Source organism: Microchirus variegatus (assembly GCF_963457635.1).
Source record: "Microchirus variegatus genome assembly, chromosome: 21".
Taxonomy (NCBI): domain Eukaryota; kingdom Metazoa; phylum Chordata; class Actinopteri; order Pleuronectiformes; family Soleidae; genus Microchirus; species Microchirus variegatus.
The window spans coordinates 8,295,101-8,322,265 of NC_139822.1; the positions used below are offsets into that span (position 1 = coordinate 8,295,101).

At 39.6% G+C, this 27,165-nt stretch overlaps 1 protein-coding gene across 1 annotated transcript in view; it reads right to left on the reverse strand.

Annotated features, from left to right (window-relative positions):
* LOC310942292 (collagen alpha-1(XI) chain-like) overlaps positions 1-27,165 on the reverse strand; it is a 94,802-nt gene that overhangs the window by 52,065 nt on the left and 15,572 nt on the right. The window contains exons 5-23 of the mRNA XM_083907649.1: positions 19,965-20,093; positions 16,719-16,808; positions 16,419-16,517; positions 14,300-14,611; positions 13,071-13,136; positions 12,162-12,203; positions 11,691-11,753; positions 8,921-8,995; positions 8,152-8,235; positions 5,274-5,330; positions 4,823-4,876; positions 4,662-4,715; positions 4,226-4,279; positions 4,039-4,092; positions 3,272-3,325; positions 3,124-3,168; positions 2,388-2,441; positions 2,253-2,297; positions 844-897 (exon numbers count right to left, since the gene is read on the reverse strand). Coding sequence (XP_083763775.1) covers positions 844-897; positions 2,253-2,297; positions 2,388-2,441; positions 3,124-3,168; positions 3,272-3,325; positions 4,039-4,092; positions 4,226-4,279; positions 4,662-4,715; positions 4,823-4,876; positions 5,274-5,330; positions 8,152-8,235; positions 8,921-8,995; positions 11,691-11,753; positions 12,162-12,203; positions 13,071-13,136; positions 14,300-14,611; positions 16,419-16,517; positions 16,719-16,808; positions 19,965-20,093 — 1,485 coding nt within the window. The remainder of the gene's footprint in view (positions 1-843; positions 898-2,252; positions 2,298-2,387; positions 2,442-3,123; positions 3,169-3,271; positions 3,326-4,038; positions 4,093-4,225; positions 4,280-4,661; positions 4,716-4,822; positions 4,877-5,273; positions 5,331-8,151; positions 8,236-8,920; positions 8,996-11,690; positions 11,754-12,161; positions 12,204-13,070; positions 13,137-14,299; positions 14,612-16,418; positions 16,518-16,718; positions 16,809-19,964; positions 20,094-27,165) is intronic.

A 27,165-nucleotide genomic window follows, 5' to 3' on the forward strand; every position in this document is an offset into this window, starting at 1 on the left:
CCCTTTTTTTTTCAAATGTGGTCACTCAGCTGTGCAAAGGGAGGTTCATTATTTTTTACAGTTCATTTTAAAGTCCAACACCTTTAACTCCTTTTGAGAAGTCACCCCATGAAGAATGTAAAAAAAAAAGATGTGAAAGAGCTGTGTTATTCTTCCAAAGGTTTAATGCCATCACAGGAAGACATCAATCTACCCCAGGGCAGGTATAACTAAAAGGAACAAGTTATGTATTCAACCTGTATACCATCAGGACAGGTTCCTACTAATACTTTCCAGGGGAATTATGCTGCCCTGTCCAGGCTGCAGGACTGAAAACCTGGCAATGTTGACTAAACGCTGGCTACAATACTGGGTGTGCTGTTTTTTATTAAACATGACTCCAAAATGGAATATTTTTCACTTGTGCCACCAACTGGTAAATGCAATAAGGTACAGTACTATTGAAAGAGCGTAATACATCTACTCAAAATGTTGGCATTGAATTAGGATGTATCTTTGTGTTTGTTCTTTTTTGTTTTTTTTAAATATCTCACAGGGTGGTGATGATCGAAGCAATGAAGGGTGGCCAGAAAGAAGAGGGAGAGAGAGAGAGTGAAATTCAAAAACAAATCTGATTACAAAAACAGAAGCGCGAGTGATCACCTGATTTCTCCCAGTTGCAAAACAGATTAGAGCAAAGAGAAGTAGAAAACATACGAGATAAAAGGTGAAACAGGACATGAGACATTAAACAAATGAAGATAAGAAAGACAGCGTGGGAGACATTGCACTAGAGACAGTGCTAAGGTGTGGTTTGAAAGGACAAAAAGACAGAAAAAAGACAGAGAAAAAAGAGAAACTTACATGTGGACCAGGCAAACCCTGTTGCCCTGGAGGCCCTGACTCTCCTTGTGGACCCTGCATAAAAAGAGAAAAGCAGGGGATGCAGTTAATCTTTTTAATGTGTTGCAACTAAATCCCTTAGTTTCTTCTCCAATATGAAACAAATTGACAAAAAAAATACTAGATACAATTATCCAGTTAGGGCCATATATATTTGGACAAAGAGACACATTTTGTCATTTAGCATCTGTACACCACCACAATGAATGTGAAAGGAAACAATCACAATATGACTCAAGTGTGGACACTCTAATTTGAGGGATTGAGCAAAAACAAATAACCTTTGACAAATTAGAATTAATTTGTAATTGTCCATTTTCAGGGACTCAGCATTTTAGAAACGACTAAAAAGCAGTTTCATGGTCAGGTGTGGCCTGTTACTTCACTATTCCCTGTCAGACCAAGCAGATCTGCAGCTGACTGCAAGGGTTTCATTTGTGTTTGGTGGCTTTTTCACTGACATTTTCAATATGACGTCCAAGACTTGCAAGTGAACAAGGCCATCGTCAGAGAGATAGCAATATTTAGCGAAGCTGATAATAGTCCGTTGCTCCAGATTTTTCTTCATGTAAAAGCAACTGTAAATGCACTTCACATCAAAACTATGGCACTGGGTTGTGAGCAAACTTTGGGTGACCTTGTCTGGCTGGTTTGGATTGGCTTTAATGTAATGTGTGTCAAGAAAATGCAATAAAAAAAAAGTGTGCGTAGTGAGAAGAAATGTGATTTGCTGGCTCATGAAGCAGAGCTGGTGCAGACTGGTGATGAAACACTTCCTCTGCATGATGCAAAGGCATCTGAGAGTGGATTAAATGAGGCTAACCGGAACTGGGGCACTGATTGGTATTTCTGCAGAGATTCAGCTGTAACAACAAACCATAAATACAAATGATGGATTTAGAGATATTTAGGTTGCTTCATTGTGACATTAAACAGAAACCATTACGGATAATTTAAAAAAGAATAATAATAATAAATTCCATATTGAAAACTGCCTGCTTTGAATTTTAGTAAAGGCCCAGACCAATATCTATTTTGGAGAAATTAATGAGAAGCACAACAAATTTCTATTGTTGTGGGTTCTTTCAACAGCTGTCTTTTTTTCTTTGGATCAGTGGCTCAATGTCCACAGACAATGTGTGGCCTTGTCCAACTGTCATGACTAATGATCTGTTTATCTCATTCAAAACATCCTGCTGGGACCCACCAGGAAGCTGAGTGTGTGATGGGACAATGAGCACAAAGTATTTTCTTACAGGCCTTTTACTGAAGCTCCTGGCCTGTTCACATATGGTGATACATAGGGAGATGACTGTCTACTTTCCAATGTCCAAATATTTGTTCGAGATCACAACGTGAACATTTCTCACCATGTTTCCTTTGGGACCAGCTTGCCCATCAAGTCCAGTAAGACCCTATAGAAAAATCAACATTTGACAATGAAAGTCCATCTCATTAAACTAGAACACAAATGAAGTGCGGTAAGAGGAGGAAGTGACACTTACACGCTGTCCTGGAGTACCTGCAGACCCTCTGGGGCCTAGCAAACCTCTAGGACCCTGCACATCAAGACAGTGATAAGTTAAAGAACATCATGTAAAACACTGAATAAGTCCAATAATTTATGTTAACCTAAATGTTATAAAACATTCATAAGATGCACTGCAATTATTGAGCTGACTATGAAAATACTGACCTCATGAGATCACAAGTGGTAACTACAAGTGCAATTCAGGAAATGAGCAAAATATATGGGTTTTTTTTGGGTCTCAAGCTTAAGTCATGCACTTGAAATCAATTGACTGGCAGTGGCTTTTTGTTTCTAATGGACACCGCGTGATGAAATAGTGTGCAACTATTTCATTTCAAGGACAAAGTTGTTGTTGGTTATGACAGGGAGCAAACTCTGGTCCATTTAGAACAAACTAGGCACAATATGGCAGTTTCTCATGGGTAGTGACAGACCAACACATTTTCCCGGTCTATTTTTTGATCTATTATTCAGAGCCATTCTGAATTGGCAAGGTCGAGGTTCTGAGCGCAATAGTCCTTGCAGACAGGAATGTTGATCCTGCTGTGAGAAGAGAGGAGGGCGAGGCTCAGTATTTAAATAATTGCCAAAATGAATATCGGGGAGGAGGCCTGTGGTAGTGAAGGGAAGGAGTTATATTTTCATCATATTTTTTTTTACAGCCTAACAATCCCTTATTACTGCTTTATCAAGAAGATGCATGTACTTACACCCTCTCCATTAACACCTCTCTGTCCAACCTGGCCATCTTCACCCTTTAGATAAGATGAGAAACAGTGGTTTATTAAGGAATGCAGAGAAATTCTACAGAGTTTTGAGAACAAGTTGAAGTTGTATGGTCAATGAGGTACCACTTACTCTTGGACCATCATCTCCTGGAAGGCCTGGAGAACCTGTAGGACCATGTTCTCCCTGGAGGCAAAAGATCACAGGAAAAGGATGTTCATCTAAGACTGTCTAAGTCCATGAAGCTACAACAGAAAAGGGCTCCGAACTTTGAGTATGAAAAGACACTGTATATGTGTTAAGTTACACAAACAGTGCTTAAAAGAGTGCAAGTGGGAAACAAACAAACCATCTTTAATCTACAGTAAGTATAGACACCAGAATTGGCATGGACCTATATGGTTTCAACTATTCATGGTGCTCTATAAGCACTGGTCTATCTCTGGTGGCCCTGTAATTACTCAGTATAGGATAAAGCATGAAAGCCTCTCTAGAAATACCCTTCTCTGATCTCTGTCCTCTCTTTTTATGGCTCTTTACACAGGCCCAAATTCCACAAACACCAAACTCAGCACTTCCCATTCGCCCCCAAGCCTTCTTAAAGGCAGCCCAAGTGGTTCAGAAGTAGGTCCCACCTCATGTAACCGGGTCAAGCTCCATAAAGAGGTCAATTCCTTCAGAATTCATGTCTATCAACACCACAGAGTACACGAGATGAGTGGGAGGTGGCCTTTGAACTACAGATCGACCGTACTGCTGCAGTAAGTACAGTGTAGCAGGGCAGCAAAGACTGTGATCAACAAGGATTTGGGACTACAGACTCTGGAACGCTATTTCTGGAGATGGTGTTTGATGTTTTGCCCTCTGACCTTGTGGTTTCCCAGAATGCTCTTACTTACTCTGTGCCCCTTCTCTCCAGGAAGACCAGGGAGGCCGTCAAAACCTCGGTCACCCTTAAAAAAAGGACAGTAACAGAAGAAAAAACTCTTAATATGACAAGTGTCTTGTTTGCCAAACACTTGTGCATCACAAGAAAAAGATTTCAGCCCAGAGGCAGTTTCGTTGAAAACCCAATGCATACTCTACCTTTCCCCCTCCCTCTCCTGGCAAACCTCGAGCCCCATCGGCGCCATTACGACCCTGGAGGACAACCAAATCATCATCATCATGTCAGGCGACATTGTAATGACATTAGAGCATATTCAATTGTCTTGAAAGGTCATGCAGAACAAACAAAGGAGGAAGATTGTATAATTTCTCTGACTGGTTCATTGTTAAATAAACATGACTTTGTGCATTTACACAACACACAGGGAGGAATATTGAGTGCAGCTGACTTCTTTTGAAATATGGCCATGTTTAAAACTAGACAGTCTTCTCTCATTGGGCATGGTAGCCTTGAACCTCAGAGTTTGAGAAATATGCAGCTTTAAACTAATCCTTTTTTTTTTTACAACACTAGAGTATCCCTTCAATAAAGTAAAACAACTTTTTATTCGAACCAAGATAAAGGTCTTCTTACCCTCTTTCCAAGCTTTCCTACAGGCCCCGTCCCACCTTGAAGACCTCTGGGTCCCTACCAACAATAAATGCAAAACAACAGTTTTTGAACAGCCATAATAACACCATAACTACTCATCAAAACAGGAAAAAACCTGATATAGTTTCTAGAGTTCTTCTTACTTGTGGTCCAGAGACACCACTGTCACCTTTAAGTCCAGGAGCACCAGGATCTCCCTGTCAAAAACAGATGCAAATTTAGTGAGTGAATTGTCTTTGCTGAAGACATCTGGCTTAAAAAAAACAATATAATCAAGATTAGAGAAAGCCTCAGGTAAACCCAGACAAATACAACAACCTTCTGGAGCATCTCTCTACATTTAAACAAAATCTCTGTGTCCAATATTTACAAGATTAGTTTAACACCATCAAGACAAAATAAGAAGAACTTAGCTATTATCATTCTACAATACTGTTTGTGAGATTGCTTGTTAGGAGCAGTTTTTGTGTTTATTTCTATGTAAGGAACCATGCGAATCATCATGAAGTATGTGGAATCAAATAATAAAAGAACATCACTGTATTAGTCGCTCATTTAAGTGTGTGTGTTAAGAAATCGATGGGTTAAACTCACCAGAGGACCGGATCTTCCTGTCATGCCCGATGGCCCCGGAGGACCTCTCATGGCCAGCTGTGGATCAGGCAGAAACATAAAACACCAGTCAGTAAACAACATAAAACCTGTCTGTGTAGGAGTCAAATTCATCCAGGCCATATTTATCCAAAACACACTGAGTCAGGAGCAACTGGACTTCTGGAACTTTTTTCTTGAAGACATTTAAATTCTCATCCAAGGGGCTTCTGTTTTGTAAATCCGTAAAACAGCATCTCTTCCTCTAACACCTCCAATACAAGGAAAACGATGATTTGAATGTGTTCCATGAAAAGTACAGTACATTCAGGTCTTTATAAGTCGTTTCTTTTGGTTTTGCACAAAGCATCTGTTTATGTTCTGATTTCTGGTTAAATTAGTGACACTGGTCATTTAGCCGATATCCAGTATATGTCCGAATTTCTTGGGCCGATATCCAATAATGACATACTGTATATAATATATGTTTTTCCCCCCGTGCCCAACGCCAGAGACAGCGGTGTCTCTTCGGTAGTGAAATTAACAAAATTAGCAAAGAAGTCAAGGAGGTAGCAGCCTATTCAGTCCACAGTTGTGAGTCATATTGGGGATCTTGATGTGTTTGCCAATACCTGATCATGCATTTTTAAGGCAATGTTGACCACTACCTAGAGACCGATATTGCATTTAGAAATTCTTAAAAGGGAACCAATCAAACACCAATGCAAGGTGGGCTTAATGCTATGTCTAGCAGTGTTTGTACACATCCGACATGGTGGCCTTTCACTGTCTTTCAATTTGGCTGTTCTTCCATTTTAAGTAACTTTCTTTTTTATTATTATCTAAAGCTTCTGACTCAGTTTCTGTATATTTTTAAACCTCACTTGTGACCACAGACAATGTGTGGCCTTGTCCTTTACTTCTTGTTCAAAGTCTCACAGGCATTTGTTCTTGTTTATGGTTAACCACAGTTTGGCGCTGCCAGAAGTTGTCTGGAATGAAGGCAATACAGCAATTTGCGAATCCATGCCCGACACTACACTATGTACCAAATCACCAACAGATAGTACACAGGTGATTCCCCAAACTTTCTATTTGGTGACCCACTTTTTAAAGATGGAAAACTACTGTGACCCACACTATCAATTCTGATGAGAGTAAATGTGTTCATAATATAGATTTATCTGTGACACCTAATATCATTTTTGAATTGGTAAATCAATTCAAACTTTAGTTAAAGCATGTTATTTAAAAAATAAAGGCATAAATCTTCACTAACAATATTGGGCAAAATTTGTTTAGGGACCCAAAAAAAACAATGTCCTGTGACACACCTGTGGGTCCTGACACAGTGTTTGGGAAACAATGCAGAACACCGTGTATTTCTGTACATTAGCAGGATACAAATACCACAATTTGTCCCACTTGTAGTTACTGAGCCATTTTCTCTATTTCTTCCTTGTGTCGAAGCTTTGCCATAAAGGACAAATGTATAGAGGTGACAAATGCTTTTAAGACATTAGTAAACACCAATTTTGGCAGCCGCATGAAGTGTTGTGAAAGTGTGAATATGCTGTGTTTGTGCCACACTTAATGGCGTCCATGTGTACTATAAATCACACCTTGCTCAAAGCCACATATTTCAGGCGGTCTTTCAACACTGCTATGGCTATCATCCCTCAGCGGGTGTGAAAATCTGTTGTGGGTTTTAACCTTTGTTTAAACTTTAGAAATCACTGGGGTCTGGGCCTCATTTACGATGATAACTAGACATTTACAGCGTAAATGACTTTAAAAAATATACAAAACAATAGACATGTTTTCAGTTACAAGTACTTTGCGGGAATATTCAGGTGGTTGGAGCCAGGGAATTGACCAGTTAAACAAAAACAGGGAGCTTCCTGATAAGGGCCCTGTAAATAAACAAATACAAGCACATTTTCTGTCTATCAGGAGACCACCCAGCTTTTCCATGCAGGATGCAATGTAAACATCACAGGTGGTAAATGTGAGAGCAGAGTGATAAACAATGAGGGTTTAGGAGCGGAAGCAGGGGCATGTCTATAAATCACATCACCATCGTCTAGAACAAAGAGAAAAAACACTTCTGATAGTCTTTTCTTTCAGAGCATAGGGAAGTTAGTGTTATATTTCTGACTATGTGTTATTCAAATGCAAGTTGTCCATCCAAATACCCTCTCAATAATGGATGTTCTTTATCAAGTGGAAACTAATTTGTAGCCTACCTTTCCGTTAGAATAATTAATTTAACACAAGTTTTAGACCCTTTTAAGTGAAACTTGTGGATAATGATTACTCTTTTCATTATTAACAAACAATTCTGTATTATTAGTAGTAGTAGTATTATTATTATTAGTGTCAATATTAACAGTGGTAGTAGTAGTTGCACCATGGTATTTCATATACAAAAGCATATTCCAGGACCACTAAAAACAGTGTGGTGCCTTCTTAAGGAAAACTAGAATCTTGTATCCCTTTCAGATTTCATCCAAACATACAACATTTTATGGAAATCTTAAACTACTTTTTTGTGTGATCCTTCAAATAGCACTGCAATCATTTATTGGCTGAGGGGTTAAAACCATAATCTTGCATCTAAGGCAGCTGCAAATGAGGAAAAACCCAAAACAATTCACACTTAAATAGCTGATTTTAAAGGAGATTTGGGGATTGATGTTGTTTGTATTTAACAGGACAAATTAAGTGTAAAAGGGGGAGAGGGAGAGGTAGACACTAAGCAAATGGCCACAAGCTTCTGTTTCAGGGGCAGCCAGCGCCTATAGTTATCTGGTGTTTCCATTTAATTGTTCTTGAAATTGACAACAGAATGCTGAGGTCACATTTTACAACTGATACTCACCCTAGCCTGAGATAGGATGGCCTGAGCCTGAGCTTCCTGGGCAGAAACCACAGGTCCCTTGTGCGACTCCCCGCCTGCACGGAACTGTCAGCCGCAAAACAAAAAGACAAAAAGAGAACCACCACTGAGAACAAATTGACTTGACTTTTTTTTATGAGAGATATATTTTATGAGGAGACATAATGGCCTCCCCTGGTGAGTGTGCTCAAGTATGTGCTGAGTTATGTTCGGACCTTAAAGCTGTCAACACACAGGTTTATGCAGCTATCCTTGTTAGGACATTCCATTCATTTAGACAGCCTAATTCCTAACATTAACCATGATCAGTTAATGACTAACCCTAACATTAACCTAACCACAATTTAAATCTTAGGCCTACATTCAAGCAGTTCCTCAGAAATTAGTTTTTTTTTCCTCATTGAGACCAGGTTTTGGTCTCCACGAGGACTACTGCTGCTGACAAGGTCAGTATATGCCAGAAAATGAGGTGACAAATACACACTCACAGAGTTGTGTGTCATCATGCCTCTCAAACCCTCTATAGTCACAGGTTCCACTCCACTGCACTTGCTGACATTTACAACGTCAGTGATTTGTAACCCAAAGGAAATAAGGCCACGGTTCTTTGGCCTGCTGGTGATGTTGTGAGGTAATTGTGCTAAATGAAGTGTGTTCACAGGCAACTAGCTGAAATGAACAGTGAGTGCACATTATGTAGGGGAAGCACAACAGACAGCCCGTTGGTCATGTGGAAAGCAGTGGGACTTACTGGGAGCATCAGAACGGTACCTGGAGGCCCAGGGACTCCGTCTGAACCTGGAATACCGGGACGCCCCGGAGGACCCTAAAGAGTCAGAGAAGAAAGAGTTGGTTCTGCTCTAAACACCAAGATATCATTGAATGGGCTGAATGAGTTGAAAAATCCCTGTTAAAAACACTACTGCTGTTCAAAAGGACTATGTAGTATTTTAATTAGCTTTTTTAAACAGCTTTGCAAGAAATAATGAATTAAATAACAGGAAAGCCATATATTTTCCCTTTAGATTAAAACATTGTTATTGCCTTTCCTCTATGACCCCTAAGAGGTGTTCTTAACAACACTGCACAGGCTGAAAGACTGTTTATTTACAACAATGACTTTAATGAGGAGGTCCTTTATCACACACTGTTGCTTCTTCCTGACAGATAAATTACTAATCCTGAGAAGAACAAGATGCAGAGACAATGAATGTATTATATTTTCATCAAGCAGACCACAGGATATCGTAATTCAGAACAGCACCTGGCTAAAGATCTGAAGTTATGGCCCCTATGAAGCTATAAAACTGGATGGATCCCTGGAAATGAAATGAATTGCACAAATACATTGATTTTGCAAGGACTATTTAATTATTATTATTTTCTTTTCAGACTTTCAAGACAATTGAAAGATGATATGGGGCTCAAATACGCTGTGGATAGGAACATTCGCATTAGCTTTGATAAGCTACATTAGCCTGTCCAACAATTGTGGGCGCCTTCTGATTTTAGGTTGACATGAACAGATTATCAGGTCAAACTATGAGGGGTTAAGAGACGTGAGTACGTTTGAATTTACAGAAGATATTTTTGCGGGCCGCCATTGGCCCCCGGGCCGCACTTTGAGAACCAATGATGTAGACAGTACAGTAGTAATGTGCAGAATGGCTCTGTGAGCTCATATTAAAGGTCCAGGCTGTAACACTTGGGATTATTTAGTGGCAGAAATTGAATATAGTGCTCAGTGTTTGTGTTATTGCTTTAAAATAATCAAAAGAATAATAAGCCTTTTTGTGTGTCCTTCAGGTAAGAGGCTCTTAAAAATGGAGGCTGCCATCTTCAACCATTTTTTTACAGCAGCCTTCACAGACAAATCCACAGCCAGAGTGTGTTTTGCATTTTGAAGGAGAAGCTTACCAAACCAAATAAAAAAATAAAAAAATGCTATGGTATGTGAAGGTCACATTCAGGTTCGATGACACATTTGGGAAAAGGAAAGTTGAATGGAAAAGAGGCCTTTATTGTGTTTTCATGGCCACTGTAGCAATATTCCACTTCACATTTACTGGTGTGAGCACTGATGAAGATTTTCTTCAACATTTATTTCATTAGCTTATCTGGAACCCACTTGCTTTTTATCTTTACTGACATCGACACAGGTGCAGCTGCAGCCCATCTATCTCTAATGCATGGTGATCTATTCAAACAACGTTGAAATATTCCACTGATTTTCCTCAGAACCAGGCCAAAAAGACTTGATTATTGATAAAAGTTGCTCATAGTTAATGATGACAGTAAGAACAGACAATTACATTTATTGTGACTGGATCTTGATTTATTAAATTCAAAAAACACATGTTGTGAATCAGGTTAAGCCAAATGGAACCTATTGTTTCCAGAGAGACTAGGATCTAGTTAGCAGTCTTGTCACGTGCTGCGATCTGAGTCTGTTGCCTTTAACTGATGCCATGTGTTCTCGTCTGCCTTTCCTCAGAGGTGCTACATATTCTTCAGCCATTGCTGTTGCAGTAAGCATATCAGCATCTAGTGTTAATGAAAGCGCCATTTTAGTGGAAAAGGGAGGGGGGCAGTGATCCTGAGTGAAATGAGCCGGTCAAACACTGGGACCAGGCGGAAACTGCGCAATGGAAAACCACAAGACTACAGAAACAAGTCACTTTTAATCCCCCTGTCAATCCTCAGCAAAACTCTTTCGCATGGGAGGAAATAAAGGGAGGGGGAGAGACTTTTAGACCGTCTAAATGTTTTTTGATCACTTTTACCCTGTGAAATAATAAGCCTTTTATACTGGTGAGGATTGCTGGTCATACTGGAGGAAGCATGTGCACGGTATTTTGTAGTTGGCAAAGACAGGGTTAAGCATAATAGAAGTGCTTAAAGGGTGTTGACAGATGGGTGTGGGGCCATCACATTATGGGTAAAAAAAATAGCTGAGACCAAGCCTTCTGGAGGGGACAAGCACTTATTCTGTGTCATCCAATCAATCACGTAATGAGTGGAATCCCACAGTGCTGGGAAAAATGCTTTGAGAAAGTTTTAGACTTTTACACATTTAAGCCAAACCTCTCACAAGTCCTGTAGCATAACAGCTGTTTCTCCAAAGTGCTCTTTTTTTGATCAACTGATTTTATGGACATCTCATTGCTGCAGTAGCAAGCTGCGTCCAATTGTAGTATTCATTCCATGGCAGTAGAACAGTACTTTGTCTATAGAGGAAGACTGCACACATTCAGGGATGTTTATGCAGCCTCCACTAACTGCACAAAACGAATGGGTAATATTCAAGTTTTTTTTTTTTTTTACTTTTTTCAGTTACTTTTAGCTCACTTATAACGTATGTATTGTTTGCAGTACACCTTATCTGGAATTGTAACTGATAGTTGCAAATGTGTGTTTTTTTTTCTTCTATTTGTAACTTCAGATTCACAATGGAAGAAGAATGAGTCAGTTTCTCAGTTAAATCCGTAATCAGCTGTGAGATGCGGCCAGCCTTCACTCACCCTCTCACCGTGATCTCCATGGGGACCTGGGGGACCCTGCAATCCTGGGGTACCAGGAACACCCTGAAACCACACACACACACATACACTTAACATATTATATCCCAAACTGCTGCTCACCAGCATCTCCACCACATTCAGTCTAACCAATATTTCACATATGCAGGCCAACAAAGACCAAGGAGACGGGTTCATAAAGAAACAAGCCTCAAAATAAAATATCCCCAACCCCTCCCCCCCTTCTCTGAATCTTATTCTCTCTCTCTCCCTCTTTTGTGCTCACACACACACACACATATAGACACAGACACACACATTCATGAACAAATTCCCATTTTTGACTGTCTCTCCCAACTCAAGCTTTACTGGCGATCAGGACTGACACTTTTTCCATAAAGACATTTTTTCCCTCTTTAGCTGTTCTCCATCTGTGCAAAGGCAGACAGGAGTGTGGGAGAACGTGATACTCACTGCTTGGCCGGGGCCTCCTTGGGGTCCTTCTATGAGCATCCCCTGGAAAAAGAAACGTGGATACAGTAGCATTATAGAGGAGCTTGTTCAGCCATAAGCAATATGGAGAATAGTCAGTGTTCCAGGTTTAAGGCTGAGAAAGGTGTTGACAATTCTCCAGTGTTTACATGTGCAAATGCAGACACAGCTGATGTTTCAGTCCATGTTTACACTGCAGCGGTAAAATGTATAGAAAAGCTCTCTATAAAATGTAGCACTGGTTGTTTTGTCTATGGTCACTAGACCAAATGTGAGAGTAAAAAGTCCAGTGTGGAAAAATTCGATGAAAATATATTAATTTGGCAGAAATTGAAGATAAAAATAGTTATACTTTTAAAAAAGTGTACAATCACCTGATTGTATGAATTGTTGTTCTTCAGCCTTTTATATTTATATAAATATATATACGTTTATATATATACATATATAGATGTATATATGTATATATAGGATTATGTTGCCTCAATAGAAAAGATGAGAGTAAAAGCTGAGTTGTGCTAAAATTGATAAACTAATCTGGTTTTACATTAAAAAAAAAAGATTCCAAAAACAAAATTTGTTCTACACAAAGTAAAATCAGTTTGACCTAGCAATATTGCCTTCGCACTGTTCAAAAATGTGGCTGTTTCGAGTGATTCAATCTCAAAAGCATCCTTGATCATTTGTGACTGGATAGTTTAAAAGTGATGGAATATCCAGATCTGAATAGTGTTTCATGCTGTGTCATAAATTGAAAGAAGCTGAAAAACCGCATTACTTTGATGGTGAAGTTTAATATAAGAAGACTGTTAACTAGTACTGATGTGAACACATTCTTTGTTCATGTCGTTTGTTTTTAAATGTGATGTTCAAAGATAATACTTTACTTACGGGCTCAATGACAGCAGGTTCACCCTTCTCTCCTTTTTCCCCCAGGTAACTTTGACCTCCACCCACCTACAGACAGAAGACACACCAAGCTTTCTTTTTTTTTTCTACACAGTAACACTTATTTGGCCAAACATTTGAAACCCAAGTGTCGATGGCCAAAAATGAAAAATGTGAGACCAAAGTGCAGCAGATGCCCCTGTATGATTTTGACTTGGATGTCGCTGTCGCTGTGGCTTCACTTTTATAGACGTTGTGTAAAACTCTGACAAAGCTGCTAAGGAATGCTTAGCAAAGTGCTGACTGTTCTGCATGCAGATTTAGGATTTAGGTGGGGGTTAAATTTGGGGTAAAAGCAGGTTTTTTTTCTGATTGCTGGAAAAAATAAACCTCAAGAATAATTTAGCAAGGAGCTATAATTTAGAGTTTGGTTGAACTCCTATTTACTAAGCTGCTGGGGACTGCAGAAGTAAAAAAAAAAAAAAAAAAAAAAAAAGACCCCAACTGTGCACAAATGTAGAGGTCGTCACCTGACACTATCCATACAATGACTTCACATAAGTGGAATTCACAAACCACCTACAGCAGTGTGTTGCCAACCACTAGATTATACAATGAAGTCTGAAGTCGAAGCTCTTCTTGAGAACGACATGGAGTTGGGCCTGAGATTGTAGAGTGGTGAGCTCTAATAGAGACATGTAAAATAACCCAAACGCAGACAGATGTGAACCTCCATACAGACAGTGACTGTATCACTTCCTGCCTCTGAGAATCTGCATTCTGAGGCCAAGAAGGGAGCTGGAAACAAGCCACAGCAGACACTACCTCAGCAGATATTCTGACTTTGGTGATTGGATGTTGAGCTGGATGTGATTAAATAACATTTGCTAAGACTCAGTTTGTCGTCAGGTAATCCAATCAGATCACTGGCGCGATAACCCCTGGATAGGCATGTCTTTGAAAAACAGTAAGGGGTCACTGTGGGTCAAGAGGTTATGGAGGGTGTGTCTGTTCTGACAGCAGGGTCAACATCTGTTGATCTCCAGGCAACTTGGATAGACAAAATGTTTGTTTGCTGGTGTGTTTGTGTTTGTTGGATGTGCATGAAGGTATAAAGCAAAACCATTACAAACAACAAACAAAAGAGGCAATCAAATGCCACCAATATCCTCTTCATCTTCCCACCCCAACCCAACCAAAACCGTTTTCTGTAAACCCCCTCTTACACTTACATTGCTCTCTCTGAAGTCTGTCTCTGCTGGGACACCAGGACCAAACTCCTCATATGTTTCTGGGGTAGGTTTGGCGTCATAATCACCATAATCACCATAGTCATATGGCTTCTCTACAAATTCTTTGTTGTTGTTGTCGTTGTTGTTGTCATATTCCTTCAAATCATACTCCTTAAACTCATACACATCAGTGGCAGGGTCCACAGACTCATGAGGATCCACTGGGGCAGGGGTCTCCACAGCTGCCGTGGGCTCCGCCCCCACCTGTTCCACGCCGGTGATGTAATCATCCACTATCTCACCGTCGTAGCTCTAGGATCAGTCCAGGCAGTGCAAAGAGGTGGCAGAGGTTGTCAAGAAGGGAGGGAACATGAAGGTTTGGTTAGTCATTCACGTGTATTATTTTAATTAAAAAGTCAATGCGTTAGTATTCAAGCACTTCAGTTAACAATTCTAAAATGATTAAACTAAGATCAACTAGGTTGAACTCCTCTGAGGAGTTGAGGACTTTCAACTTGCTCCCAAATTAGACACAGATGTGTCTAATTTGGGAGCAGCATCCAAATGTCAGCATATGTGAAATACACATTTAAAAAAAAAAAAAGGGCCTTGTATTTACATGAACACCACATAATGATTTATCTGCAGAACAATATAGGCGTGAGATATCTCAAACTGTTGACACGTGGATGTTTGCAAAGGTTTAAACAAACATCTTACAATTTCAATCTCACTGAAGTGAATTAGAGTAATTATTAATTCTCCATAGGGTCAATGGCACTTTGAATCTTTGCATTTGCAGTCAAAGGAGCACTCAAATGCATCATTAGGCAGTTGGCATTTGACAGTGTTAGTGTGGGATCAACTTGTATTGGCTCTTGTAGGCATAATTATTAAAAGTAGATATTGTTTTAACAGTACACGTAATTCGTCTAGTAACCTTGTGTATGATCAAACACAGCAAGCTTTAATATTCACATCTAATTTCTCTGAATGACTTATCATCACTGTATTTCCTCTGTTTCATTAGGAACTACATTAATTATGTACTACTATATATGGACATAATACAAACAATAATACTAAACATAATAATGTATATATTAAGGTAAGAATAAAAAAAAATTTTTTTAAATTAAAATCAACATGCCATACCAGCTCAAAATGCAAAGTAATGCATGCACTGACCGGAGCATGTCAATATTATATTAAATATATATTCATATTATATCAACAACCATCCTACAAAATCATAGAGAATACACTGTATATGGGAAACAAATCTTATCACTGTATATGTTTCCACATAATTAGACATCAATATATATCACAACATAAATCAAATCACTATTTCGGAAAGGCTGGGCAATATGGCTTACTAATAATATTTTACACTGTACAATACAATATATACTGTTTATCATTTATACACTTATGACATTGCATTTGAGATAATACCTGGTTTTCTACGGTTCAAAATGTTAAAGGAAGGTTATTCACATAGAAACAATGAAACTGCATGGAGAACCAGGGAAACTCAAATCTAAGACCATGTCTTGTCTCATGTCACGATAAAATAACAATGTATTGTCCAGCCCTAGTACGTCGGTCTTGGGTTGCGTTTTATGTGATGGTTTAAGCACAAATTAACAATAAGGATTTGCATATATGGCAGATATGGCAAAAACACAACGGATGCCACTGTCTACTGATTTTTCACTGGTTGTTTTCCCTATGTCCCATTTTTATCCAGACTCTGTTTGATGCAGGCACGTTTTTTATGGAAATCAAAGAGGAAGCCTGAGCTTGAATGTTCTACAGTGCAAGCATTATCGATATAGTGCAAGCATTATCAATATAGGGCAAGCATTTCCCATATCATAAAAGTAAGGATAACAGGGCCATGGGCCACCTCCTGAAATCTGTATTGTCTTAATTGGTACAGTAGTCAGTGTTTTAACATTGCTTTGAGTTTATTTCATGAACAAAATACAAGTGAGCAGAAATAAACCTGCCCTGTCTCTGCTGTTAGGGACTGCTGCTTAAATAGGTTAAAAAAAAAAGAGTTACACAACAGTACACAAAGTGTCTTGATGGTCAATTTATTGACTGGTGTTACCTGTCCTTGGCCTGCAGTATCAGTGGGAGTTTCAGGTTGACTTCCATCCACCGTGGTGTAGTCATATTCAACCATGTCGTCGTACCCACCCACGTTTGTCTGAAATAGCAGGAACAGTATAAAAAAATGTATTGTACCAAAATGATTGTAGAATAAAACAAAGAGGAGAGTATTATTTGTCTTTAAACACTTGAAAAACCTTTTATAATAAGAAAAAGAGAGAAAACACATACAGCAGGAGGAAATGCTTACAGTAAGTGTTATCATGGTAAATGCCATGGTAACTGTGTTAGTGGTTACCTCAGTCTTTGCTTTTTCGGTTGGAGGAGCATCAGTTGTTAACTCTCCTTCATTGTAGTCATAAAACTCACCATAGTCATAGTTAGTGTACTGTAAGGAGAAAGGGATGAGGCCAATCAGTGCACTCATGTAAACAAGGCAGCACAAGACATGTTGCACTTATTTTACATGGCATTTAAGACCGCGTCGTCCAAAACACTACAGTTTTAGTATCATTCATGCTCTTTTTGAAAAAAAAAACAACAACAAACAAATAATGAAAATATCACATCCATATTAGAAAACTGAACATTTCTATATGGATGAGGACAGCAGCCCTTGACTTCCTTACACCCTATCCCCCTGACATGACCCGATTCATGCCTGTAATTTGACAGCAATTAAGATTAATTTTTTGCTTCCAACAGGGTGTCATGATGTTAATTCTGACAAATGTCAATATCTGCCTCTACTTCTTAATCCTGTAAATCAAACATTCTTAATACACAACCAAGCTCCCCTGACTCAATGTGGTTTGGTAAATTGTGGGAATAGAGAATGCAGTTGCACTGTTACAACAATGTCTATGTGAGTGATGTCATTTTGTTTCAAGGATTATTTCAATGAATTACAATGTCATACTTAGGATATAATTGTAATAAAGAGAACACATAACAATAGATACCATAAAGGCTTAAACCTGCTGTTACTCATTCTGTTATTTACTGTGACGTGTGCTGCTGACCTCTTGGCCAGGTCATCCTAGAAAAGTTCCAATTAGGACCAAATTCCCAGAGGAATAGTGTTCAATTGAAGTAGACGAGAGGCAAGCAGAAAGGGAACTTGGCTTGTAACCAGAGGGTTGCTAGTTCAACTCTGCACCAGGTCAAGGGCTGGGGTAAAACGGTGTTAAACATATCTGCCAAATCCAGAACATCCGCTGTGGCGACCCCAGAGTGGGAGAAGCCAAAAGAAAAACCCTAACCCTCAAATTAAAAGGGTACAATACATACTTATACTTATACATACTTCTATTTATATTATTTCATTTTAAAAAATACTTTTAAAATGAACTATTTTAGTGTTTAATTGAAACCCAAAAAGTTAATTTTAGCACTAACTTTTATTTATTTAAATGTAACACTGCAAATATCACAGTCTTCAAACCAAGATTAGATATCAACCATCTCATTCTTTGGCTTATCAGCAGTTTTCTGTTATCACCCGCAATCTTATAAATCACCAACACCAATTTGCATTGGTGGACTGCCCACAGACCATAAAACGTTACTTAATTTTACTACTGCACCACTTTTACCTTTTGTCTATAAATCTACATTCTGTTTAAACACTGTTGAAAAACAGCTTGGGCAGATTAGGTTAACAGACCAACGCCCGATATGCAACGCTCTATCAGCAGAGGGATAAATATTAGTTCCTGGACAACTGCTAAGCTCATAAAAATAATACAATATCCAGAGCCGGGTGCAACGCTGGCTCAGCCTCCTTTCAGTGGCCATGGGAGGGGAGGGGGGGGGGGTCATATAATTAAGAATCCCTGGCTACAGCAACTCCAGTGACTCACAAGGGAAATAGAAAGAGAAGGAGAGGGTCAGAATATAGAGATTTATAAGGATTTACAGTGCTGGAGTGCTTGGCTGAGTTGAAGGTCTTCACCACAGGCCTGATTGAGAGGCATAAATACTGGAGCTACCACTTCCTTCTCTTGCATCACCCTCTCTTCCTCTTTTTAACACAGCTGCAGGCATGTGGCTAACTTACTGCCACTGCTGAGCCAGTAGGCTAAAGGTCAAGGTGCATCCTCATCGACTAAGTTCAAAGCCACTGTCTGTGCATTTATAGTTATAGTTACAGAGTTGTATAGGTTTGGAGAAAAATGAAAGAAAGTTAAAATGCGAAAAAGCAGACATTTGAACATTTTCAACCATGTTGTGTCCTTGAAGGAAGTGATTTCAATCCAAAATACCATGTTAGAATGTAAGAAAAACATTCCTGTAAAGAAATCAGCAATGAATAAACCAGATTTACAATGTTCTCGAGTTCAAACTGCTCCCTACCGTCTCCTCAGAACCTACAAGCTCCTTGTTTTGGCTCTGAAGAGCTACTTGATGCTGATGCAATATTTTCCAGGACATGGTACCAAATAAAGCAGGGGCTATTGATTTTTTTTTTTTTAAACCAGGAATCTAAAGTCTACTTTTCCAGGTATTGGGATTCTAGCTGGGGAAGTAAAAGCTTAAATTTCCCTGGGAGTCTGGGCAGAGCCTGTAGAACTCGTTAGTGATATAAATCACGGGGCCACTCCAAAGTGGGCTCAGACTTCGTGGCAGGGAAAAAGGAAAAGTTTCCAGTGTGAGCTCATCAGTTATTTAGTGAAATGGTGAGGGAAAATGTCAGGCGACAGAAAAGGCTTGAACTAGCAAAAATAACAAAATATAATAAAATAAGACTATGATACTTGACTGAATAGGGGACATGGTGCGTTTAAGTTTCGTCTCAAACTCCTCTTTATTATGATATGTCAGCACGTTTCATCAGTGAAACAGTCGGATTAGAGTTCACACTGAAACTCATGGCAGCTCGTCTCTGTTAAAGCACTTATGGCTGGAGGAATGTTTGTCAAAACATTTTTTTAAGATCATGCAAAAACTATTCTTTCACCGTTTCATGTATTTCTGGCAGAATGAATATGGGCTGGCTTCAACCAGGGAAAATTGTATCTACAGTTACGAGCAGCTGTCAAACCATTATTTATGGCACTGAATCCTTTTCTGGAACATTTTCCAAATTGGGGTTAGGAACTAAGCACAGTTGATGAGTTTCAATGGTCTAATCCTTTCTTAACTTGTTGTTCTTTCTTTATCCTTAGCAAACATGTTATTTGAAGTCAATGGCCTCCAAACTACAAAAAAAAAGTGTTCTTTTACTAATACAATATCTGTGTGAATTGTGTAAATGACCTGGTAAACATCCTTATGCTGAGCATTACATGTTTTCATAGTATCACTTTGCTATCACCAAAAACTGGAGCCATAAAAGAGAGAGCTCTTTTTCTTTCTTTTTCTTCCAGGATATCCAGTCCTTCTGATTTACTGGATCATAACCGCACCTTCTCCTTGCCCCTACTTTCAACTCCTCTCTAACCCCCCCACCCCCCCCTCGCTCTGGATAACCACACACCCCTCCTTGCTCTCTACTCCTAAATGCATCCCATTTCCAAATGATTTCCCCCTCCTGGATACAGACCTCTTCCTCGGGTTCCTGAGCCTGTGGGGTGTCATGGTGGTTGGGGGTTTCACAGTCGGGGCTGTAGTGTTCACAGTAGTCATAGGCCGCTCTGGGGTCTGCCACTATCAGCAGCTGCTGGATGTCACCCTGGATAAACAAGAAGAAAAAGAAAGAGGGGAAGACGTCATGAGTGTGTCAGCAAAAGCCATTCCAGCAAATTTCACAGAATAGGATCACGGACTGGAAAATATTCATCCATGCTGAAAATCCATTTCATTTCATTTATCCTCAGTGTTAATCAACAGAAGTAACACTGCGACCTGACTGCAGTGCCTTAGAGAAGAGAGAAGTGGCACAAAAACATGGATTGTTACCAAAACCAGTCAATACCAACCTCTAGGCAGAATTTGGCACACAAACAGCACAGTATCATGTCTACAGATAAAAATTAAACGAATGATTTACGACAGAAGTGCTAGTAGCATTAAAATTAGCAGTGTTTGCATGAAGACAGCCATCTTGGAATCGTAACCCAAAGTTTCCAAGTTGGAAGAACTCAGATTTAATCTGAGTTCAGTGTAAGGAACGCCGCCTATTGGAAATTATTCTGACAAACAAATGGAACGCAGCATAATTCCTCCTGCATGCTAAGGTTCCCCATCTACATAGTAAAGTTAAACTTTATAAAAAGAAAAGAAAAGATGAAACTGTCTGTTATATTTAAAATTTTGTTGGTTGTTGGCTCAAGTTTTTTGGTGTGAACTTTGATGTTAGCTCTGCATTTTTACAAGCATCACTCAACACTCAGCAGCGGTCAAACTTCCTTGCCAAAAACGCCGTTTAGTTAGTTGAAACATTATGTGAGACTTTTGAGTGTGTCCACAGCCTCTCTTGTATGCACTATGAAATCAACGTTATAGTGACAATGCTATTACAGAAAGTCTATGACTTGAACGTGACTTTTACTTATTGCACCGATGCCCAAAATAACTTTGCCTGATTTAAAATCAGAGGGCCTCTCTTCAGACGCCGGTCATACTGTCCGTTTCGTGTTTCTTTCATGATAACAAATTGCAACCAAATGCTAATGTCCATAAAGTACTGCACATTCCTCCTCACCTGATTACCCCAGCTTTGCAACAACATGGAGATCGTTAAATCTGACAATGAAGCTACGTCTGATGTTACCTTAGTTCCTGAGGCAGTAGTTTCTCGACTCATCTACAGTTTATACATGTTATGGAATAACTCAGGGCTTTCTATGGGTCTATAAGCTTTTTGAAATTCAATAGTACAGTCCCTCTCTATCAGTTATGACAGAGATCAAGTCCACTACAGAGCAGCAAAGTCAGTCCTCATCTTAGGCTGTCTGTTTTTCATGAGCTTTTGGAGAAGGGAATTTGATCCCTGCTCACAAGCCTTCCATCAGCCAAGGAAATTGTTTCTCCATGATTGTCCGTGGTGGAATTTGTAAACCTGGAAGTATATGACACTGTTGTGAATGTTATTAATTCCCATCAACTATATGGCCAGCTCGGCCGAAATCCACCTGGAGTAAGTAAGCGAGAGGAAAATAAATAAATCGGGAAAATACCCAGAAGTGCTGTGCAAAGGTGAAGGGAGGCCACGCTCAGGGTGGCCTCCAAGGAGGAAGCACATACATGCAGATTGCATTAAATTACAGGAGGCAACATCTGTACGAGTTTAAAGTGCTGGAACACATTAGATATTTACAGCCCCTTGCACACATCATATGTGACCACTAAATCTCAACAGGGTATTGAACAAGCCAAACAACAATAGAATTTTTTTATGAGAAAATAGTCCTTGGGCACTCAATAAATTTCCGTTCCAACTGCTGTAGCCACTGCGGCCTTTACATATCAGTGACTTGCACATCGTCCTTCGCCCTCTTATCAGATTCATACCTAAATCTCCTAATACCTAAATATACCTAAATAATAAATACCTAAAATAGAGTTCATGGGATTTTTGAGAATGGTTTTATTACAGAATTACAGCGCACAAGCAACGGTTGAGTGGTAGAGTAAATTGTCTTTCAACTGGAAAGTTGAGGGTTTGATTCCCAGCTCCGCTATTCTACATGCCAACGTTTACCTTGGCAAGACACTTAACCCCAAGTTGCTGATGGCTGGGTATGAAAGATAGGAACAAAGTGAGAGTGAATGCATATGAATAGGTGAATGGCAAAAAACTGCGGTGTGAAGCAGCTTTGAGAGATCATCAAGACTAAAAAACACTCAATAAATACAGACATCCATTTATCTTTCAATGATGAAATTAAGCATCACATTTGAGACACACATTTCAAACCGTAATCTGAATTTCATTCCTTGACTGTGTCAGTTCAAAATGGCAATCAAAAGGAATCCAGAATCACTAAAAAAAAATTTATTTAAAAGCCAGCAGAGAGGTGGATTCTAGAGGGGGATAATATTCTAAATCCACCTCCATAGCTGTCTACTTAAAATAAGTGTGCAGCAGGGGCTGCAAATATTTGACAACCCCTTTAGGAAAGCAATATGGGGACCAACAGGAGTGTATTGTGGCCCCCTTGTGAAAGTGTGGCATTCCTGCAAAATGATAATTTGTGCTTATTGAGCTTGCACTCTAAAAAAAAGTGGGGGGGGGGGGGCCTTGCTCATGAGAGTTTACCCTGCCCCGTTGCACGTCTGCTACAATGGACAAAAATACTACAATGAAACATAGAGGTTCTGAGTAAATAACTACTTTATATTTTAGTGCAAATGGACACAAAGAGAGGGAGAAAAGTTAAAAAAAAGACACGCTGAATCTGTCAGGATCTCCATCTGCTTCCTTCTTTCTGTGTCGTCCTGTGTTCATAGACAGAGACAATCAGTCATTTTCAGCTTTGTTGATGTATTTAACACTGAAATAAAGTGTATGAAGTACAAGTATGTACTCAGTCAAATAAGGACATTTAAAGAGGAGAAAGAGGAAAGCCATATAAGGGCTGTTAAGGGACCACACACGTGATTCAATCACTCCCCAGATTCCCAAAGTGACGTCCCCTCATTGTTTTTGTCTGTCTGTCTGTCTGTCTGTCTGTCTGTGTGTCTGACCCTCCCTCCTTCCTTGACTGCATCTCTGTGCCTTTATTGATGCTATTGTCTGAATTATACTGCACATCTCCCTGGCATCTGTTGACATTCCCCCTCAGATTTCTGGCATTGATCTACAGTCATGCGCTGGCTCTGTCAGAGCAGGCACAAGACACAAGTGGATAAATCATCTGTCTGGGCTGCACTACAATCGATCCATTAACGGGTCTATGTGTGCAATGGACATGTGCATGTGTGAATGTGTGTAAATGCAGCCCGCCTAAACACATGTTAACCTTCATCTCAAATTGTAATAACTATTTGATGAGAGGAAAAGTACATGAAAGGCCTGATCTCAGTAATTTGTGGAAAAACAGGACACTGGTATCATCCTTCCATCAACGTGTCACCTAACAATGCATACTCCCTGAAAAACACACCACTGTTTTCACCCCAGGCGTTAACATTTCACATCTGATTTGAAGCTAAGAGATTGAAAACAGCACACAAGACAACAACTGGGCAGTGTCACCGTCATGTCAATTGTTCAGAGAGTTCCCTTCCCAAGTCACATCAGGAGAATAGCTGGCAGATGGCTGTTGACAAAGTAATAGATGGTATTACACAACCTCAGCACTCCTGTCCTTGGCACTGCATTGTTAGTGTCAAATACCAGAATGCCACTCAATGTGACGGAGGCCTGGGGAGAGGGATTCACAAGTATAAGGCACATGACTGACCTCCAAAATAACACACAACTTTAATTAAATGCAGATAGCTCCTTTGGGGGCCAAATCATGGACATGATGACAAGGATTTTCAGTATTCAACATGGTGGGCAATATGAGCTTAAGATGATGTCATGATATTGCATTCATTATATACATGATAATGTGTGATCAAATTGTTTGTTTTGGACTGAAATGACTTAAAGTTCATAATAAAAAAACATGTTTGATGGCCATGAGTTTGAGACCTCTGCTCTAAGTGAACGTTAATTTATATAGAAGTTGCACTTCTCTGACTGGTAAAAATTGTTCTGAGTCGCAGCAACCCAAGAACAAGTGAAACTCAACAGAGGGTTTAAAACATTGCTGCACGTTTGCACTACCATGTAATATTTCAACGTGACAAAAGTGGACAGGCCAAATTCTAGCTCAGGCGGAAAAGTAAACCATTTATCTTAACAGGAAAAACATTGCTTTCCCTTATACATGGCCAATGCATATCGTTTTCATTCGACCAGAGCTGAACTCTTTCATGGCTAATTGTGGAAAACCCAAATGTTTGCTTTCAAGTAAAAATGCCAAAAAATCTCTTATTTCAATTTCTTAAACATGAAGATTTACTGCTCTGTATTCTTAATTGAATATTGTTAGCTTGTCAACTGTTAAGCAATCATTCATTCCACAAGTAATCAGCCTTTTAAATAAACACTTGAAAGGTAATGAGGGATTTGAACAAGATCACCCTCCCTCATCCCTTCCCTCCATGAGATCTGAACATGTATTTATTGTATTTATTAATTTCTCTAATATTACAGACATTAGTACTGTGTACTAATAGCATTAGCAATTGCAATTATAATGCAGCACGAACTGACACACAGAGAGCAGGTGAACTGACGCTGAGGTACGAACTGACACACAGAGAGCAGGTGAACTGACGCTGAGAGACGAACTGACACACAGAGAGCAGGTGAACTGACGCTGAGGGACGAACTGACACACAGAGAGCAGGTGAACTGACGCTGAGGACATGAATCTCGTCCGCGCTGTCACTCACTCACTCTATGACCCGTGCACGTACTGCACTCAGGGAGGAGGTGAGTCACGTAGCGGGGCACTGGGCTCCTGCTTAGAACTGAACGATTCGGTGAACGAATCTTTTGAACGAATCATTTTAATGAACTGATTCAAGTGATTCAGTACACTCAAATGAACTGCCGATCCCATCACTAGTCCTTAGAGGCTCCGGTAGAAACATGGCGTCTCGCTGCTAATAGTGGCTATGCAACCGCGGCCCGCGGCCATGTTATTTTACATGACTTTTTGAAACACTACGAAAATGAAACAAAAACTATTATACAGCGACTAGACAATGCAGGAGCACATAATATGTATGAAAAAGTGGATTTTGGGTTATATAAACCCATAAATACTACACATTGTCCCTTTAAGGCAAGGGCCTTTGTATATGGAAGCTGCCATTTTGTGTGTTTAAATTAGAAGCAGATGCTTACTACAGACATTCTTTCTGGTATTTGAAGGCCACGATACTTCCCTGACATGTAAAATAAGTGTAGCAGTCCTCTGTTTGTCTCACATTCTGCAGAAATGAGGCCACTTAAAAACACATTGAAGGCTGTACCAACAGTTTTACATACATTACTCCTGCTTTCTTGCATTAAACGTGTATATTACCCAAAGTGTACACTGTCTTTTACGCATTGCCCTTCTGTATTTCCTTTATTCAAATGATCAGACCCATCTCTGCTTCAGTTTGACACATAAAATGTCTAAAGAGCTTTTTTCCAAACTCTGGGAGGGCAACACATGTTGAAAGAACAAATACAGATGGAATTTCAAAACTGAACAAGGACAACAATTAACCAAGAAGCAGACAAGAGGAAAAATGCATAATTCTCTCCAGATTTCCCCCAACTTTTTATGAAGTGCAGCCTTTGTGGTCAGTGGAGGGATAGAGTTTCTTTTCAAGCAATGGGGGCATACGAATGTCTTGCAGCCTTTGAGTATTAAAACATTTTTGCTTGCCAGTAGCTAACAAAACTGTTGAACTGTTCGAACCATTTGCGCCTTCTTTACCTCTCTCCATTTCTCTCACTGCCTGCTTTTCCTTGCTCTTTTCTTTTCCCTCACAACAGATTTAAGCACCTTTAGGTCTATTACTCCCAGGCTGTGCTGAGACCAGTGAATTGTGTCACTTTTTACTCGTAATCCAACATTATTTTGAACACTGTGTACAAAGTTCACATTTTATATTCAAAACTCTGTATCAACCTGCTTTGATTCCAGTGCATTTTCATACATTTTCCCAGCCAAACTCTGATTTTCATAACGAAAATAGCAATAATAGCTCCCAATGTTCCGTACAGATCTCTGTCATTTCTCCATTAGGTATAAAGATCAGTAATGGCGCAATTACATCCAAACTACAATCTTCAAATAACATTAACATCTTTTACATTGACATTATTTAAACCACTGTATGTTTCTTTTTGATCTTTTGAAAGATGTTGCTGCTTGTCTGTCCAGTTTTATGAATCACTGCAGTTTTGTGTTTGCTAATATTTGATTGCAGTCTTTGGAGATCAGAGGGGATGGCAATACTGAATGCTATTACAGTCGTAGCAGGAGACAATGCTGGAGACATGGGAGCACAAACTAAACGTAACTAACTGACAATAAAATAATAAAAACTGTGACTTTTATGGAGTATTGGGGGGTGACAGCAGTAGGGGCAGGGGGTGTTTGCGTTTTTTCAAAAGAATAATGGATCATTATGCCTGTGTGGGTTTTCTCCAGGTACTCTGGTTTCCTCCCACTGTCCAAAAACATGCAGAGGTTAATTGGACACTCTTAATTGAACATAGGCCTGAATGTGAGAGTGAATGGTTGTTTGTCTATGTGTGTTGGCCCTGTGATGGATTGGAGACCTGTCCAGGGTGTACCCCGCCATTTGCCCTGTCAGCTGGGATTGGGTACATTGATCCCCCAGCCTCATGTGGAGGACAAAGTGGTAGACAATGAATAAAGTGACGGCCCAAATTGCTGGTCTGATACATACAGGACAAGGAGGTCAGGTGCAGGTACAATATGACTACAAGGCTACATTTAAATGAGAAAAGAGGAAAATCCAAGTATCACATGTGCTCATAAGACACAATATTCCAACTACAGAGCCAAAACAATTAGCAACTGACGTTGGAAGGTAAAAAGTGTCTGATGCGGATGAGAAACAGCCAACTCAACCATAAACTATGATTCACTGTAAGGTTTAGAGCCCACTAGAACCCTGTCAGATCCCTCAGCCAATGACTCTCCTGCTTGAGGAACAGTGTTTTGGAACAACGTACTCCAGAGTAATGACAGACACATACACAAACTATCTTTACA